The following is a 20,384-nucleotide window of genomic DNA, read 5'->3' as shown; positions in this document are numbered from 1 at the left end:
TTTGGATCAGGATGTAAAATGAAGCTGGAGCTGGAGGTGACAGTTGTTGAGTTGATTTAGACCTCAGACATCCATGGCTGGCTTCCAAACCAAGATGATAACGAAAGAGAGAGATGCTTTATCTCCACATGGTCTCCTGTCTTTGACTAAAACTCAGTTTAGATTTTTTTGCCAACACCCTCTTTGATGTTAATTTAACATAAAACCATTTCATTGATATTTCTCCTTTTCCTAAGTCACTGTACTGTACAATTGTGAAAAAAAAATAGTTATAATATTTAGCTAAATCAGCCTAAGGCATATCTGTGTGTGTTTGGAGCTTTGGTACAACTGACAACAAAAAAAAGTTCCTGCTCAGTGGCCCGAAACCAAATGATTTATCACAATACACCAGTGAAAACACAGAACAACACCCAGAGGCAATAAATGCTAGAGTACAAATGAGCGGTAGTTTTGGGGAACTAAATAAGAACTATACATCTTTAAAACAGCATAGCTACAGATCCGAATTTTATATTCCGAAAACATTTTCTACATATGGTAATATAATGTAAATTACTAATTCTATGTCCATAAATAACGTAATGTTGTGAATACTAATTGTGTTTTTGCTCTGCCCAGAAGCATATCTCAGGAAGAATTTCCTTAATTATGCTTAATACAGTACATAAAAAATCTTTTTCTTTTTTTTTGTTCCACCCTCTCAACTAAATTTTAAAATAAACAAGGCAGGGGAAAAACATCCTGGACAGAACAAGTCAAACAGGAAACAAAGACTTACTGTAGAGCTCAAACAGTTCAGGAGACTCTGACCTCTGCTGGAAGAGATACATACAGGCACTTTCTAAATGTTTTTAGACTGAACTTTATATCATGAGACCACAGGACCAGCCAGTTTAATTTAGTTTAGGCGACTGTCTGCCTCTCAGTAACTGAGGAACTGGACTAGGAACTGAAGGTGGAACATGCTAGGTAAATCATGCTTAATGATTCCAAAGGTCATAGAAGAAGCAATAAAATGTCTGTAATTTAACACACGGACAAGAACAGAACACAAGAATACAACCTCTACTCGTTACAGGTACAGTAATGCTACGTATTTTTTTTCCTATTTTGGTTTAAAAGAAGTTAAATCAGTACAGAATGTGCCTGCTTCAATTAACTTTAACAAATTTAATTGTGATTAGTTGACTCCTAAATTAATAAAAACGTTATTAACATTAATAATTACATATTCAAAAGCTTTGTTGTTGTATTTAACTCAACTTAAAAAGAATAGGAGGAAATAATCCAAGAAATGATTTGACTTTTAGAAACGTGTTGTATTGCAATTGTTTCATCTACCTCTTATTATCTTATGCTATATGTGATAGGACTTATATAGAGTGGCAAGTTTGAGTTTGCTCTGGACAATAAGAATATGCTTATATGAGCTACACCTCACCAAAAAGAGCTTTCAGAGAACATATAACCAAGAATTGCTAATTTACATACAGCTGAAAAGGGTTACAAAGTTATTTCAAAGGACAAATGGAGGCACTTTGGGACTGTCTACCAAAAAGTGGGAGCCCAGTCGAAATAACCTAAAAAAGTACAACAAAGACTCATCATGAGGGAAATAAACTACCTGAGTGACAGCCAAAGATTGGAAGACATCATTAACTAACTGATTAACATCTTTGTTCATGAGTCTACGGTATATAAAACATCGAACAAGTAGGTGCTCATGGCAGATTAAACTTTATGGAAAGAACACACAAAACCACAACTTGTGTAAAAACGGCACTACATACTGTAGCACCATGAAAACATCATCCTAACTGTAAAGTATGGTGGAGGAAACATCAAGTTTTGGGCCTGCTCTGCTGCATCAGGGTGTGGCCAGCTGGCAATCATCGAGGTTATTAGGGGGAAGATGAATTCTCAAGCGTATAAGGATAATTCTTTAGGTTAATGTGAAAATGGCTGTACATCATCACAAGATCACATTTTTTTCAGATTCTGATATATAATAAAAAATGTTAATATTAAATTATGTATCATACCATAATAAAAAAAAATCATCACTATGTTGCTAGGACATTTGTCTAACATAGATGCATGTTTGAGAATTGTGAGACAGTGAGTTCATTTTTGTCAGTACTACAACATATTAAAAATAAATTCCTTTCTTATTGTTGTTGGGTAAATTAGGATTAAACCACGAAAGTTTAAGACCATGACTGAGGGCTTCACGATTGTGACCTATGTGAACCCATCAACGTTGGGTCAAACTCCCCAAAGAGAAAATGCATCTACACCACCAATACTTGAGTTTCTGAAAGGCCACCCAAAAGCACTGGGGGTAAAATATGTTATAGTCTCACTTATATTCTTTAACTTCTAGTATTTCTTTGCTGCACAATGTGACATGTTTTGTTTCGTTCCCACAGACGGTCCAAATAATGATTGGGGTGATGACAATTCTGTGTGGAATCGTGTTGGCCTTCAACCAGTATCCACCCATTGGTGTTATCAGTGGAATTGTCTACTGGGGACCGCTGATTGTAATGAAATTTGTGGCGTACTGCTGCTACAAATAATAATAAAAACCTGAATATATAAAGCACATTTATTTTTCCCCAATTTCTTACATTTTTGTACATAAAATAATTATACCCCATCACTTACAGTACATACTGTATTAAGTATTATAATAGTCACTGAGACTGAAGTCTGAGATTAAATGGTGTTGATGGTGCCTTAAACAGTAGGACAAAATGCCAGACGGTGCAGCAGGATTAAATTAGCATGACATTAACAAATACTTACTCAAAGTGAAAAATTTCAACCTGAAAAAAGTATATATTTTTTTCCCCTGCTACAGTCCATCATCACTGGCTCTCTGTCTGTTGCAGCAGAACCAAAGGTTCATCCCTGTTTGGTATGTAAACCTTAAAAACTCTCTAGTGCTGTTTTACTCACCAATTACCTTTACTGCCTTCATTTCTCCTATGGAGATAACACTCATAAATCATAATAGCTGTAATTGTAATTTGGTGCCAGCCATTTGAGCATCCACTCTGATTCTCTATTATTTTTTTTTTTACCCGGAAGGTAAAAGGCTCACTGGGAATGAACGTGGTCAACGCTATATATTCAGGAACAGCCATCATCATCCTTAGTGTTGACTGTATCATACAGCTAATGTGCACAGACTGCTACTGGCAAGGATCTGTAAGTTTCTTATAAGGATTTTAGTAGTTATTTATTCTTGCTGTATGGTGCCTTGCAAAAATATTCATATCCCTTGAACTTTTCCACATTTTTTCTTATGTTACAACCATAAACGTAAATGCATTTTATTTGGATTTCATTTGACCAACACGAAGTGACACATAATTGTGAAGTGGAAGGCAAATAATAAATGATTTAATTTAAAAAATATATATATATCTGAAATAATTATCCACAAATGTGTGCCATTCATTGAGCCTAAGTCAATACTTTGTAGAACCACTTTTCACTGCAATTACATCTGCAAGTCTTTTTGAGGTATGTACCTACCAGCTTTGTACTTATATTCTCTAACTTCCAGTATTTCTTTGCTTCACAATGGAACATGTTTCATGTTGTAACATGCAACATGTTCCTTTGCAAAGAAGAATAGGCAAAAAGTTCTCTCTCTTGCAAATCAAGAGAGAAAGAGCTTTTTGCCCATTGGTCTTTGCAAAATCACTTAAGCTTTGGCCGATTGGATGGAAAACATCTGTGAACAGCAGTTTTCAATTCTTGCCCCAGATTCTCAATTGGATTTAGGTCTGGATTTTGACCATTCTACCACATGAATATGTTTTGATCTAAATTATTTCATTATACTGTAGCTTTAGGTCATTGGCCTGCTAAAGGGAGAACTTTTGCCCCAGGCTCAAGTCTTTTGCAGACTCTAACATGTTTTACTCTAAGATTACCCTGTATTTGGCTTCATCTTCCTATCAACTCTGACCAGCTTCCCTGGCCCTGCTGAAGAAAAGCAGCCACACAACTATGCACGACTATGCGCAATGCCAGTTGTTCACCATGCATAGCATTTAAGTCAAAAAGTTTACAGTACATTTGGTCTCATCTGACCAAAGCACCATCTTTTACATGTTTGCTGTGTCCCCACTGTCACGAACCTGCACAACCAACCCAGCACGTCCAGGTCATAACTCCACCAAAGGTCTTCCACAATCCCTGAGTTAATTACTTGAGCGCACCTGCTACTAATCCGGCATTTCACCCTCGGCTTTAAAAGGACGCCGAAAGCTCCACTCATTGCCGATGTATCTTACTCGCGTGCCTATTGTCCCGTTTCCCTAGTGATTTGTCTTAGTGCTTCAATTCTGTGTTTCGACCTTGCCCGTTTTCTGGATTCTGTCTTGTGTCTAGCCCTTTGGAATATCCTTCAGTGTTTTTTCGCCTACGTGTATGACCTCGCAAGCCTACTGGACCTCGGATAGAGTACTCACGTCTTGGATTTCTTCTCCCCCTCGCTGCTGGAACTCTGGATACCGAACCCTGCCTGGTAAAGAACGACTCTTCTTGTCCCTCGCTTCACTTTCTCCGCGAACTCGGCTTTTCACCTGGCGACACGAGCACTTCCGTGTTCGCGGATCTCAGGAGAGCGCTCGCGCTGCGCGCCGGACCTCCGCGCTTATCAGGAGAATCGCACTGCTGCTTTTCGCCTTGCATCCTCTGCTTGTTTAACGCTTTTAAAAGCGAGATACGCTCGCAAAGAGTAGAGAAAGACCCGAGGCAATTCAGCGATCTACTTCCGGGATTGTGGAGATTCCCCGCGTCATAGCCCCGCCTTCCCTCTCGTCACTAGGGGCTTCCCCAGGTCCTCAGTCACTAAGCACACACACACACACACACGCACCTCCTCCCTTCTCCACTCTTAGTTCTCTGATATCCTAAACTTCTCTGGATTCTAATAAAATCTCATAAGAAGGAACTGTCTGCTATTGGGTTCACTCCTATTCATCCCCGCCTGTGACAGTATACATCGGCCATGACGAACCCAGCGGACTTAGAGCAGTTAAGGCAAGCACTCTCACAACAGGGGGCGCTGCTGGGCTCTCACCAACAAAGCATCCAGGAGGTGACACACACTCTCTCTTCCATCACCACTCAACTTCAGCAACTCTTAACTAACCCTCCTCCGGCCCCGATGCAAATCCCACGTCATGAACCCCGACTTCCAAACCCACAACCATATAACGGTGAGCCCGGAACGTGTCGTTCCTTCCTTTCCCAATGCTCATTGTTGTTGGAGCTCCAGACGTCCCTCTTCCCTGCTGAACGCTCTAGAGTGGCTTATGTGATCACGCTCCTCACCGACCGAGCTCGCGAATGGGGGACTGCGGTTTGGGATGCTAACGATCCATGCTGCTCCTCTTTCAAATCATTCACGGAGGAGATGAGAAGGGTATTTGACCGCTCCCACTCGGGCAGAGAGGCAGCCAGACATCTGCTGGAGCTCCATCAAGGTTCTCATTCTACATACGATTATGCCATTGAGTTCCGTACTCTGGCGGCTTCTGCTAACTGGGACACCCAAGCACTTTATGATGCCTTCCTCCATGGTCTATCCGAGGATGTTAAGGACCATCTGATCAGCCAGGAACTCCCCAGTGATCTAAATGGTCTCATGGACTTAGCAGGACGGGTAGACGCACGTCTAGCACAGAGACGCCGTCATCGAGCCCCTCGACCTACCTCTGAGTCCAGACTTTCAGCTTCACCCTTACTTCCCTCCAACTCTGTCTCATCGCCAAGCTTCAGGTCAGACCCAGAACCCATGCAAGTGGGCCGAGCCCAGATCTCTCCAGAGGAACGTCAGCGGAGAATCCAATCCGGTTCCTGTCTTTATTGTGGCCAGATTGGTCACTATCGTCTCCAGTGCCCGTTAAAAGCAAAGCCCCTCCGGTGAACCTAGGGGCTCTGGAGGGGCCCACCACTAACCATTTCCCTAGCCCACGTCCCCTCCTCCCAGCCATTATCGTAGTACAAGGCAGGTTTCACACGATCTCAGCTTTAATTGACTCTGGATCTGATCAGAACTTAATTTCCGCCTCAAAAGTTCAGGAACTTAATCTCCCAACACAAACTTTGGAGAACCCATTAGCTGTTCTGGCCCTCGATGGGACCCGTCTGCCAGTTATCACCCAGCGTACGGCCCCGATAACCCTACAGATTTCCGGTAACCACACTGAGGAGACCTCCTTCCTGGTCATGAGGAACGCCCACTCCTCTCTGGTTCTCGGACGCCCCTGGTTGACTCGTCATAACCCCCGCATCGACTGGGCCAAGAACATCATTCAAGAATGGAGCCCTTCGTGTCTTTCATCCTGTCTCAGGTCAGCTCACGTTCCCCCACTTACGTCCTCCAACAAGGAAGAGTTCCCTGACCTCTCAGCCATCCCTCCTGACTATGCCGACCTCAAGCAGGTCTTTAGCAAATCACGGGCTCTCTCTCTGCCACCTCACAGACCTTACGACTGTGCCATTGACCTCCTCCCGGGTTCTATGCCACCACGGGGAAGGTTGTATTCACTTTCATTACATGAGAGGGAGGCCATGGACAGGTATATAACAGAATCTTTGGCCGCAGGGATCATTCGACCGTCCTCATCCCCCGCCGGGGCGGGATTTTTCTTTGTGGCCAAAAAAGACAAGACGCTCCGTCCGTGCATTGATTACCGAGGACTAAACGAAGTAACCATCAAGAATCGCTATCCTCTTCCCCTAATGTCAACGGCCTTCGATCTCCTGCAGGGAGCTAATACTTTCACTAAACTTGATCTCCGTAATGCCTACCACCTTGTCAGGATTAAGGAGGGAGATGAGTGGAAAACAGCCTTTAACACCCCATCGGGCCACTATGAATATTTGGTCGTACCGTTTGGTCTAGCCAATGCCCCAGCTGTGTTTCAGTCCCTGGTCAACGATGTTCTTAGAGATTTTCTAAACATCTTTGTCTTTGTATATCTCGACGACATCTTGATTTTTTTTCGCTCCTTGGAAGAACACAAGAAACACGTACGCCAGGTATTACAGAGACTTCTAGAAAATCAGCTGTTTGTTAAAGCGGAGAAGTGCGAGTTTCACCGTCAGACAATCTCCTTTTTAGGGTTCATAATCACTCCGTCTAAGATCCAGATGGACCCAGCTAAGGTGAAAGCAGTGACTGACTGGCCGAAACCATCCACCCGAAAGGATCTCCAACGCTTTCTTGGCTTCGCCAACTTTTACCGCCGATTCATCAAGAACTACAGCACCATAGCAGGTCCACTCATCACTCTCACCTCCACTAAGACCCCTTTTCAGTGGTCCAAACAGACAGAGGAGTCATTCTCTAGATTAAAGAATCTGTTCACTTCAGCACCCATTCTCACACAGCCAGACCCTGCTCTCCAGTTTGTTGTAGAAGTAGATGCCTCAGATTCCGGGGTGGGAGCTGTCCTATCTCAGAGAGCTCGATCAGATGGCAAACTGCATCCTTGCTGTTTTTTCTCTCGTCGTCTCTCAGTCACAGAAAGGAACTATGGGATTGGTGATCGGGAGTTACTAGCAATAAAGCTGGCGCTAGAAGAATGGAGACACTGGCTCGAGGGTTCCGAGATCCCTTTTCTCATCTGGACGGATCATAAAAACCTCGAATATCTCAGATCAGCCAAGCGCCTTAACGCTCGTCAAGCCAGATGGTCCTTATTTTTCTCCCGCTTCGACTTCTCCCTATCCTTCCGGCCAGGAAGCAAGAACACCAAGCCCGATGCTCTCTCCCGTCAGTTTGTCTTGATCACAGACGACACCCCGATCTCCACCATCCTGACGCCACAATGTATTATTGGAGCTACCTCCCTCAACATTGAGGCCCAAGTTAAGCAGGCATTGGAACAGGTACCCGATTCCCCAAAGGCACCCCTGGGTAGACTCTTTGTACCACCAGTAGCTCGCCCCCAAGTCCTGGAATGGGGGCATAGCTCACGCCTAGCCTGCCATCCTGGCGCAGCTCGCACCCTCTCCCTGATCCAACAACGCTTCTGGTGGCCCTCTGTCAGAGACGACACCCGCCGGTTTGTGGCCGCCTGCGATATCTGTGTTCGCAACAAGACCAGCAACAAACCACCAGCAGGCCTCCTCAGACCACTTCCAGTGCCCCATAGACCTTGGTCCCACATCGCCTTAGATTTCGTCACGGGACTCCCAGATTCTGAGGGTTATAATTGTATTTTGACCATTGTCGACCGCTTCTCCAAGGCTGTCCACTTTGTTCCCCTGGTTAAACTCCCCTCCGCCAAGGAAACAGCTGAATTACTCATCCACCACGTATTTCGCCTTTATGGCATCCCTGTAGATATCGTCTCAGATCGCGGACCCCAGTTCTCTGCCCAGTTCTGGATGGCATTCTGTAAATTACTGGGAGCCACTCCCAGCCTGTCATCTGGCTACCATCCTGAGACTAATGGCCAGACCGAAAGAGCCAATCAGGACCTTGAGACAGCAATTCGGTGCATGACGTCCAAAGACCCACGCTCCTGGAGCCGAATGTTACCATGGGTCGAGTATGCACACAATTCTCTACCCACAGCAGCTACAGGCCTCTCCCCTTTCCAGTGTTGTCTAGGCTACCAGCCTCCCTTATTTCCATCCCAAGAGGAGGAGGTGGCAGTTCCCTCTGCCCAGACTTTCATGCGTCGTTGCAAGAGGACCTGGCTACGAGCGAGAGCTAAGCTTCGAAATTCAATATCTCAGTTCAAGCATCAGGCTGATCGCCGCCGTTCCACAGCCCCTACCTACCGCGTTGGACAGAGAGTCATGCTCGCCACTCGCAACATCCCCATCAAGACACTCTCCCGCAAGATCGCTCCCAGGTTCATTGGGCCATTCACTATAGTCAAGATCATCAACCCCTGCGCAGTCAGACTGCTCCTACCGTCCACTATGCGACGCATCAACCCTTCATTTCATGTCTCCCAGATAAGACCCATAGTATCATGCCCACTAAGTCCGCCCGCCCGCCCTCCTCCTCCCCCACAGCTCATTGACGGTAGTGATGCATTCACGGTTCGCAGGCTCTTGAAAGCACGGCGCCGAGGTAAGGGGCTCCAATACCTCGTGGATTGGGAGGGTTATGGTCCTGAGGAAAGGAGTTGGATACCATCTAGGTTCATCTTAGACCCCTCACTCATCACTGACTTCCACCAACAACATCCGGGAGAGCCATCTCTGACGCCAGGTGGCGTCCGTAGGAGGGGGGGTACTGTCACGAACCTGCACAACCAACCCAGCACGTCCAGGTCATAACTCCACCAAAGGTCTTCCACAATCCCTGGGTTAATTACTTGAGCGCACCTGCTACTAATCCGGCATTTCACCCTCGGCTTTAAAAGGACGCCGAAAGCTCCACTCATTGCCGATGTATCTTACTCGCGTGCCTATTGTCCTGTTTCCCTAGTGATTTGTCTTAGTGCTTCAATTCTGTGTTTCGACCTTGCCCGTTTTCTGGATTCTGTCTTGTGTCTAGCCCTTTGGAATATCCTTCAGTGTTTTTTCGCCTACGTGTATGACCTCGCAAGCCTACTGGACCTCGGATAGAGTACTCACGTCTTGGATTTCTTCTCCCCCTCGCTGCTGGAACTCTGGATACCGAACCCTGCCTGGTAAAGAACGACTCTTCTTGTCCCTCGCTTCACTTTCTCCGCGAACTCGGCTTTTCACCTGGCGACACGAGCACTTCCGTGTTCGCGGATCTCAGGAGAGCGCTCGCGCTGCGCGCCGGACCTCCGCGCTCATCAGGAGAATCACACTGCTGCTTTTCGCCTTGCATCCTCTGCTTGTTTAACGCTTTTAAAAGCGAGATACGCTCGCAAAGAGTAGAGAAAGACCCGAGGCAATTCAGCGATCTACTTCCGGGATTGTGGAGATTCCCCGCGTCATAGCCCCGCCTTCCCTCTCGTCACTAGGGGCTTCCCCAGGTCCTCAGTCACTAAGCACACACACACACACACGCACCTCCTCCCTTCTCCACTCTTAGTGCTCTGATATCCTAAACTTCTCTGGATTCTAATAAAATCTCATAAGAAGGAACTGTCTGCTATTGGGTTCACTCCTATTCATCCCCGCCTGTGACACCCACAAGGTTTGTTGCAATCTGAAAATAGGAATTCTTATATTTCCACAATGGCTTTCTTCTTGCCACTCTTTCATAAAGGCCAGATTTGTGGAGTGCACGACTAATAGTGGTCCTGTGGACAGATTTTAGGTGGAAGGATGTTTTGCAAATTTTGCATTTGTGCCATGCTCTTTCCATTTTCAGATGATGGATTGAATAGTGAATTTTTTCACTATTAGTAGTGAATAGATTTTTTTTTTAATTATTATTATTTTAGTTGTTTTTAAAAAAAAATAGCTTTAAACTTCTCCGCAAGTATATCTCTGACCTGTCTGTCCGGGGCTACACACAGGTAGACTCTATTTATTAATTAGGTCACTTCTGAAAGCAACTGGTTCCACTGGATTGTAGTTGGGGGGCTGAATATGCATGTCACATTTTTCAGATTTTTCCTTCTTTTCCACTTTCCCAATAAAATACGAATGCTTTTGCAAGGCACTGATAGTGTTAAAATGATAAAAGTGTTAACCTTGTCAGAACCACATGACCATTGCTCCAAAGTCTAATTTTTATGCTCCATAAGGCCTTTTTTGATGAGTCTCACAAACAAGTGGCTTCCTTATGGTCTAATTACTTTTTAGTCACATGTATTTGAGTTCTCATCACACTATGCATATAAAAATAGAAACGGTTAAGGTTTGTAAATTCATTTTAATTACCACACAGCAACACTAAAAAATAATAAGCATACTGTAACTGTTATGTGCCCAAGAAAACAAACATTTCCTTTACCTTAATCCACCATGTTTATTACATGAATTACATAAATTGGGACTAATAAACAGCTTCAACAAACAAATCAAGAGCTCAGAGAGCACTACGCTGTTTACACTGAATAGGATTTTTTTCTTGTTGTTCATTTTTTTTTAAATTATATTATATCATCAGGTAGTGACAAGTGGAATCTCTGGCGTGCTGGCAGTTCTGTCTTTTCTTCAGTTCTCCATCTCCATCTCCCTCTCAGCATTTGCCTGTAAAGCCACCTGCTGCTCCGAACCAACGGTGAGAACCAGAGCACGCGGCAAAAAGCTCAAACATACTTCAACTTACAGTCTGGTTATTCTTGTAATGTTATTTCCGGTTACTGGGAATAACAGCATGTCAAAAAGAACGGTAATAGTAGTGACTATAAATCATTTAAATTATTATTATTTAACATCTTTAGACTGCAATTTGAGGAAAAATTAAAATGATAACATTAGCTAGTTATAATGTTTCAGGAAGGAATCAGTGATAGCTTGGGCATGGTGTAAATGTGACATCATTTATATCAGCACAGAGACGTCAGTGAAAGAAGCTATAGTATTTGAGAAACAATGTGCATATTCTACAAATGTTAATATGTCAAAACTGCTGGGTGTGTGTGTGTGTTCAGGTGTTTTTAAAATTTTCTGTTTTAAAGGTATCTGCAATAACTATCGCCAATCCTGCTTACGTGAACCCACAGGTGAGGGAAAACTGTACACATCTAGAATTAAAATAAGCAGGCTCTTTACTTCACAATTCACTGGAGTTTTGTCTTGACACAGCATGCTGTACTTGGCCATGATGGCACTGCAGTGAGTTCAGCTTCATGAGGAATTCTTCTGCTTGTCCCCTAGGCTGTTTATCTGTCTACCCTGTCCCTTCCTATCCAGTCTCTGACTTTTTGCTAATTTTCTCCAGTTTAAATTTAATGACAACATTATAAAAATATAAACTAAAAAGACATTTATTAAAATATGATTGTGACATGTGATTCAATTTATTTCCAAAATTAACTCTTTATGTTTGCAACAAACGCTTCATCAACTCATTCACAACATTTCTTAGGGGAAATTATTTTATGTGTTTTGACTTACTAATATTTACATTAGGATAGACAGGATAATATAATAGAATTAGAAAAGGTAATTACTGAGTAAGTAAGTAACAGGTTATTACTGAACAATCTCTCTCTCTCTTTTTTTTTTTTTTTTTTTTTTTTTACAACCGAATAAGCAAAAATATAGACATTACTACATATTTTTTTTTCAACAGGACCTCAGTGGAGTCAGCAACATCCCACCAGCTGGAGGTCCTCCAGATTACAGCAAGTCAGAAAGTCAACCTGCCTTTACTGCTTGTATGGAACCTTATGTAAAAGTTTAACATTAAAATATATTCACTTATGAAGTTAGAGATTTAGAGTTAAAATTAATACCATTACTTAACTGTTTTTTTTTTCAGGACCAGTATATTTAACAGAAGACCAAATGATGTCAATGTGGACAGTTTAAAATCCTGCAGTTACTTTAACTTCTTAGAAATTAAATATGTTCCTAGAACAGCACATTATTAGCTATTGCTTCTGCCACTGAAATCTGCCAATGATTGCACAGTTTTTCTTTTATTATTATTATCATTATTATTATTAATCAAATAACAATGTTTGATTTTCTCTGTTTTGCGCACATGCACAGAGTGAAAATCAAACATTGTTATTCAAGGCCATGTAAACATTTAAACGTCACCAGAAGAATTTTAAAATTAATTCGGCACTGTACCGGGAGCCAATGAAGGAAGGCCAGGACTGGAGAAATATGTTTTCTTTTACGCGTAGACATTAATAGTCGAGCGGCTGAATTTTGGATGTAATGCTGCCTGAGAAACCCCAAAATACAAAGCGTTACAGTAATCAATGTGATAGTCACATGTGATTCCATTTATTGACAGAAATAACTCATTTAATAACTTTTATTCTTGCAGTGACTGTCACCAACTCATTCTGTTCAACCAAAAATGCTACAGTTTCTCAGAAATGTTTTTATGAGTGATTTATTACTAATGTCTTTATTTTAGAATAACATTAGAGTAAAAAAAAAAAATTAAAAGTAAACAATTACTACTGAATCCCTTCTTTCCACAAGAGAATAAACAAAAAATAAACACCACTGTACTTCTTTTAAAAAAAACAGGACATCAGTGAAGTCCTTTGAATTTATTAAACCTCAAACAGCAGACACAAAACAGCACAGAACAATGCAATGAGACAATAGATGAGACCACTGATGTCAATGTGATGATTCTGTAAATCCTCCACTGTAAATTTTTTTCCAAAAAATAATTACTTAAAATTTTTATAGTAGTTTTCCTTAAAAAAAAAAAAAAATAAAAAAAAAAAAATATATATATATATATATATATATATATATATATATATATTGTATGTACAAATCACTGTATAACTAGACATTATGAATTGATAAGTGGACTGTTATTTTATTTAAAAAGGCACACGAGTGCAATCTGAGCATTTATTGCTCAGATACCAAGCATGCATGTACTAGCCAAAGGGAAACAGGCATCCTTCAAATGTTTAGCGCGCACAGAAGTGGTCTGCAACCAGTAAATGGTTTCTGCGTAAATTCAATCAAATAAAGACATGCTGTTGAGCTCCAGGTGATGAGGAGAGCAGACATGCTGAGATCTGGGGGGAAAGTGTCTGAGGGAGGAAAGGAATGGTGTAACAATGGTATTGTGAAAAAAAACATGCAAGGATATAACATTACTGTGGCAGGACGAGTAAAGCTCTTCCTACATGGTTGGCTGGTTGCTCTTTGATTGATTGTCCTATCATTGGACAGTGGAGGACTATATAAAGTGGTTGGTAAGGTGGTCTGGGGTCACGTGTCCCGCCCCCTCATTTCTGGCCTCACCGTTAGTCATTATTCAGGTATGTGGGCTAATGTTGGCTGAATTGGGAGTTACACTCTGAAATAGGAAGGCCTATTAAAGCCTCGTGACTGGCACTTGGCTGAGGTTGATCCTGTGCAGGTAAGGATGTTGGTCGCGATGTGTCCTTTTATAATATGATTCGTGTGTTATAGCTGTGTTTCTCTGGTGGTATTTACTTATAGTCTGAGTGTCAAGCGATACAAATTCTGCACAACAAATACAGGTGTTCATTTAGCATTACGGACACGGTTTGTCTCTCTGGTAAACTTATTGTCTCACAGACTTAGCTCTCAGCCTCCCAGTAGTGCATCCTGTTTTCTTTTATTAGTCTTTTATTAGATAATAACCTATAATTTATAATAAAAGGGCATTTCCAATTTTTAACCTTGCCATTATCTACAGAACCAACATTGGACCAACCTATCTTTGGCCCCACCAATAGACCAACAGACAAAATGACGTTGGGCCAACCACTGATGCCAACAATGTACATACAGTTTACGTTGGGCTGATGTCAGAGCACTGGTTACCAAAATTCTGGGTAGAACCACTTTGCTTAGTTATTCCTATTTATAGTCTATATTCTACTGCTTTCTGTTGCTAAAGGTGTAAGTCTGTGAGGCTAGTACCACAACTGCTCTGTCTCAGAGGCATTTTCTTGAGTGTGAGACAGACGATCCTGGGAGCTACCTTCTCAAGGACTTACTCTTACGTACTCTTACTCAGAGTTAGAGCAGCATTAATATGCCAAATGTAAAAGGAACAGAGAAGCAACACCAAAAATTTTGTAAAATAAAGATGGAGATAAACGCTAAGAAATAAAACTGTGCTGTCCTCCATTTTTTGGTAAACTGAGGTGGAAATTATTTAAAGAAATCAGAGTCTCATTCTGAGTCACAATATGAGCATAAGAGTTTATTAGAGACTATGCAGGATATATCAGTCACGCACCCACATACACACACACACACACAGTAAGTTCTCTTTTCTTACTCTGCTTATACAGTATACAACGAAGATTACTCGTGTTCACCTGAAATGTATACGTTGATGGACAGATGTACTTTTCTCTAAAGCTGGGGTGTTAAAATTATGGGTCCCCCACCTTGTTAACTTCGCCTCCAAGGAGAACATGTTGCTCTCGCAGTTATCTCGCAAGCCCTTCTGTCATCACTAAAACTACCAAGTAGCACCTTAAGTTTGGACAATTTGACACGTACACACAAGCATTTTCTTATGGTTACCCTTTAAAATTTTCTACCACAACATTTAAAAATATTGAGTAAATATAAAAGTTGAAACTTAAGTTACATTTAATTGATCTTATTAGTAAACAGTCCCTCAAACAATACATCTGCCACAAACATTATACAGTTAATATGTGGAAAGTAGACTTTTTTTTTATTTTTTATTTTGATTTGATGAGTCACACACTTTTCATCTGAAAGACTGCACATGTTCAAACTTTTTAGTTTCCTGCAAACTGTGGAATCTGTACAAATGTGTGTTTAGTTCTTAAAGGAGCAATGACAGTCTAAATGAAGGCATGCCACTGAATATCCATCACCGAAGGATTTTACAAGTCAAAGCAGGACTTGTTGGAACGAAGACGTAAAACCGATTTGATTCTGACATTTACAGAAGACTCTTACCGACAGTAAAACATCTGAATGGTGCAAACTTTTTTAAGAAGACTGTCCGTGAATGACGATCCTGGCTGGTGAGGCTACTGCAGTCATTCCAGTCAACATTCCAGTAAAATGTTTATAGGAAAAACAGACTGATTTGATCACCAAAGGCATGTTTTTACTCTTTTTCTGTCATTCTGCACAATCAAAAGTCCTGATTTGACTTGAACGTCTCTTTGTATAAAAATCACACCCAACATTATTTACGCATCAATATCAACTATATCAATTTTCAACTTCAGTTAATGAAAAATCTAGGAAAAGTTGAAATATCATGAAAAAGTTTTTTTTTTTGGAATTAAATATAAAAAGTCAATCTCATATAATATAGATTAAGGTAAAATATTATAAGCCTTGTTTTCTATGATTTCTATGATTATAGCTATACCTATATATATTAACCAAATTCATGATATTATAATTTTTCGAGATGCACTGCACATAGCCAGATTTAACATATCTCTGAACTTGCATTAACAAAACTAATATGTCGGGATCTTTGATTCAGTGGTTTCACATTTAATACTCTTGTAACATAAAAATAAATGCTTAACATTTACCTACCGGTTTTGTTATCTCCATTAACAAACTTCTCTCCTTTAGTGGCATTGGTGCTGTGAAAGAGATATTAAAAACAAATACTAAAAAAATCAGCATTTGTTTCTTCTAATTACATATCACAACATACATACCATATTTCACTTTAATATTTCCATTTATTTAATTTATTCCATTTAATAAAATGATTATTACTTTCTTTCAACTATAATTCTGGGAAAAATGTACTTACTAAAATTACTAATTTTATTTCATAGCTTTAGTTACCAGCTACTTAATGCAGATGCAGTTAAGTATTTTTCTAAAATAATCTTAAAATTTGTGGACTAGCACATTTACGTTATCAATTTTAATAATGTTTAGGTACACCTTTTTCTCTGTGGAGTACTTGTAGTGCTTTTTTTGCTTTAAATAATTTTCAAAGCATCATGTTGTTAAAACAAAAAAAAGTCCTATTTTTAGGAAGCCTTGGGACTGACCGCAGTGAGCGGCGGAGGGAGAGACCACACTGGGGTGGCGCTGATCCTGTACTGCTGGGACATGTCCTGTGCCTAAGCAGTTCCAGAGCCTGGACACTGTACCTCACTTTCAGCTGTTCAAACCTGCTTTGTTCTGCTTCTCTCCTTAAAGTGTCCCAGTGAAACAAGCTGAGCAAAATAACTGCATTTTGCCGGTAATAATATTCAAATACTGGGGCACAACCGCGGCTGCCTACAGCGAGAAACCCGACAGAAGGAAGTCTGACATGCATGCGCATGCTGCTCGGTATTAAACAAATAAATCTCCACTTTTACACCAAATTTTAAGTAGCTATTTTAACCGCGCTTTAGCTGAGCAGTTTGGTGGTTAGAAGAAACAAACAAAATTACAATGAACATCTACCCTAATGCTACAGTAAGTAGCTGTCGTGCATGTTAGCTATCAAGCACAGCTGTGACAGTATTCAGAAAAACAATTTATCACCCTATTGTGATAAACACCCAGACAGTTTACTTTTTTCTAACTTTTCCTAACTTTTCCTAGCTGCTTACCCAACAGGATTTGCATGGAGTGTTCCAGGTGCTTCTCGCCTGTTCTCACTTTTTGTATCTAAAGTTGCATTAGACTGGGCGAGCGGGGCACGCTCCTCAATTTTTTAAGTTATTGTTGTTAAATATAAAATATTTATAAATCATCAATACGCCTTAGAAAGCGAAAGACCAAGAAAGAGTTTCCGAAAATTATCTACACAGATACATCCTTATAAAGAAGATAAACATTTATATAGTTAGTTTTATATCATTTATAAAGTTATATCGTTATAGTTAGTCCTGTTGGCGTCTCTGCTTGCGCTCTACACTAAATATACATTCACATTATACATTATGAGACTGTGACTATACCGAACTGTTATCTCTCCTCTTCTGCTCTCTCTCCCTCTTTCTCTCTTTCTCTCTCTCTGTCGAGCTACACATGTCGTTCCTGAGCTGCCAGTGATCCAGACTCCCTCTGCCCTCCGGACCTGTCTGAACCATCCTGGTGATCCGCTTCTGGTTGGAGATCTCGTCACATGGATGCCCCGTGTGTCTCTTTGGGATGCGTCTGGTGTCTAGGGACGGTTTCACTCTACCATGAAGACAGTTCTGGCCTCGACTGATGTTGACAGCTGTTGCTCAGAGGACTTGACTTGCCTGCAGTTGCTTGATATTTCAGGACAGGAATTTCCTAGCAGTCGACCTGAGCCTCCAATAACTACCTGGACTCCATATCAATTAACATCACTTGATAGCTGAACTGCCTGCCAACTAACACACAGTATAAATGCAGATCAATTCCTGCTGTTTCACCCAGATGAGGATGGGTTCCCTGTTGAGTCTGGTTCCTCTCAAGGTTTCTTCCTCTTACCATTTCAGGGAGTTTTTCCTTGTCACTGTCGCCCTCGGCTTGTTTACCAGGGACAAACTGAACATTCACTTTCCATACAAGCTTAAATAATTCTTTTGATTGTGTAAAGCTGCTTTGCGACAATGACAATTTTTTTGTCAAAATTAACATTAATTTACAAGAATTCTGTAATGTATAGGGTTATATACTATGAACAGAGGCCTCGGGCCAATACACCACTGTCACACCTGTGCCACCACGGCCCCGGGGAATAAGGTCAAGTTCACCGGATTACTGAGCCACCGCTTTGTCTCCCCCTAGTGTGTCTGTGTTGGTATGTATCCCAGGAATGTCTGATTAGTTTCACCTGTGTCTCTCCCTTGTGTGTCCCTATTTAAACCAGCCGAACCCGTAGGTGTATGTCCGTTCACTGTTGTTTTCATGCCCGATCTATGTGTGTCCATAACGTTTGTTTGTCTCTTTGCTCTCTCCTCCTCAGGACTAAGCGGTGTCTGCAGGGTCCGGGCCGGTGCACGTAAGGGAAGTGTGTCAAGTTCAAGGCTGAGCAGTTATCAGTGAGAGGTTATGATCTCTGTCTTATTTTCGGTGCATAGAGACTCTTTGTTGTGGTTTTCCTCCTAAAATCCCGCCTGCAGACCCGGCCTGAGGAAGTGTTTGTTTCTTTTGAGTTATTGAGTTTATTTTTTCGTTCATTTACATTTGCATTTAGGCATTTGGCAGACGCTCATACATTTGGGCATTTGGCATCCAGAGCGACTTACATTTTTTTCCCCATTACACATCTGAGCAGGTGAAGGTTAAGGGCCCTGCTCAAGGGCCCAACAGTGGCAACTTGGTGGTTGTGGGGTTTGAACCTGGGATCTTCCGAACCGTAGTCCAATGCCTTAACCACTGAGCTACCCCTGGACACCTCTGACAAAGCAATAAATGACTTGCAAATTAACCCCTGCATTTTGCGTCCGTCTCCTACCAGCTCTGATCATGACAACCACCCCATAACCCAGTGCAAAACCCAGCACACTCCCAGTACTGAAGCATGGAAATAATTGGAGGGCTGCATCCAGAAGCGCACCATTAAAACATCTGACAAATCAAATACAGAAAAATCTCACTCTGTTTAGGTGTTTATTTCTATAACAATAGTTTCACAAGGAATTAAGTTCAATGTTGTTATAATACAGTACTATAACATGATCCAATACTATAAAATAATAAAATATAAAATCTTCCAACTGCTCATGTATCCATGTTTTTATATATATATATAGCTGTTCTATTGTTTCAACTGGAGTTCTTCTTGTTGGCATTCAGTCCGCCAGTAATGTTTCTTCTGTGCATATAAGCATCTTAAAGGGAAAACAGCATCAACAAACATACAGTGAAAAAATGACCGGTTAGAATGGTGCAGAATGGAATGTGAAAAGGGAAAAACATTAGGAAGCTTTTTTGGGATATCATCAGGTTTTTTTTTTTTTTTTTTTTACTTAAACAGTTCAAAGTTACAATCTAAAAATGGGCTCGCTCCTTTTGCCAATGTAACTTTTCATATATTGGGTCCCTAGATGAATCTGCAGGGTAAAAAATGGGCAACAGAAAATTATGTTTAATATTGAAAGTAAAAGCAAAATATAAATGTTAATAAGGCCGTTACTTGGAAAACCGTATGTATTTTGGCATTCAGCTGTGAAGCAAGTCAGAACACATACAAGTAAGACATTGTTTGATATGAACAAAAGTGAGGCATTGTGGGAGCTACAGGTCTTGGCATGGGACTGGATCTTGTTGTTGTGGCACTTTTTAGTTCTTTTTTCTATTTCTAAGAACCAAGCTGAATTTCATAACACAGTTTAAATAAAAATGTTTGAGTGCATACATAATAAATATATTAAATAAATGAATTAATGAAAAAAGAAATAATAAATGAAGTGTGCTGCTAGTTTCATTTTGTACCAAAGTTATTGAATGTGAGGGAAAAAGTCTCCAGTTTTCAGCGAGCCAGTTGTTTCCTTACAGTTATAATCCTGGGTTTATAAGATTGTGTTAAGGTTCGTTGTGACCTGGCATTTACCAATATTGTTTCCTTTGACAATGAATATGTCAGAAATCACTAGCACACATACAGTACCTTCCAAATAATAAGAGATGTGATAACTTTTTAGTTTAAACAAATAATAATAATAATAATAATAATAATAATAATAATAATAAACAAAAAGGAAATTATTCTTCCATCAAAAACAAATTAATAGCTATGACTTATTTTTAATCCTCATTGGTACATAATCTCTGACTTTCTCTCTGTTGCAGTGGAAAACAAACTTTATCTCTATAGCCTATAATCTAAAATGATCCATTCATCC

The 20,384-nt window shown here is 40.9% G+C and overlaps 1 protein-coding gene and 1 long non-coding RNA gene across 2 annotated transcripts; both read left to right on the top strand.

Moving 5' to 3' along the window:
• Window positions 1–962: 962 nt before the first annotated feature.
• On the top strand, window positions 963–11,375 carry LOC128526733 (membrane-spanning 4-domains subfamily A member 4A-like). The gene is made up of 7 exons (XM_053498867.1): window positions 963–1,081; window positions 2,194–2,344; window positions 2,433–2,546; window positions 2,867–2,923; window positions 3,097–3,216; window positions 11,087–11,200; window positions 11,364–11,375. Exons 2-7 carry the CDS (start codon window positions 2,219–2,221, stop codon window positions 11,373–11,375), a joined length of 543 nt encoding a protein of 180 aa, XP_053354842.1. The 5' UTR covers window positions 963–1,081; window positions 2,194–2,218.
• Window positions 11,376–11,596: 221 nt separating this feature from the next.
• LOC128527152 (uncharacterized) lies at window positions 11,597–12,858 on the top strand. The gene is made up of 3 exons (XR_008360843.1): window positions 11,597–11,645; window positions 12,218–12,302; window positions 12,407–12,858. It is a non-coding gene; the product is annotated as an uncharacterized LOC128527152 (long non-coding RNA).
• The last annotated feature ends 7,526 nt before the right edge of the window (window positions 12,859–20,384 follow it).

This window comes from Clarias gariepinus, chromosome 6, assembly GCF_024256425.1.
Source record: "Clarias gariepinus isolate MV-2021 ecotype Netherlands chromosome 6, CGAR_prim_01v2, whole genome shotgun sequence".
NCBI lineage: Eukaryota > Metazoa > Chordata > Actinopteri > Siluriformes > Clariidae > Clarias > Clarias gariepinus.
Note: the sequence above shows the minus strand (reverse complement) of the source record. Positions and strands in the feature narration are given on the sequence as shown.

What these genes read in the sequence shown, in the direction of transcription:
- LOC128526733 (XM_053498867.1), top strand. Translation starts at nt 2,219, where the DNA reads ATGACTGAGGGCTTCACGATTGTGACCTATGTGAACCCATCAACGTTG. An exon ending in CAAAGGTTCATCCCTGTTTG is followed by an intron (nt 2,924 to 3,096) that starts GTATGTAAACCT and finishes TTTACCCGGAAG; the next exon opens with GTAAAAGGCTCACTGGGAAT. An exon ending in ACTGCTACTGGCAAGGATCT is followed by an intron (nt 3,217 to 11,086) that starts GTAAGTTTCTTA and finishes TTATATCATCAG; the next exon opens with GTAGTGACAAGTGGAATCTC.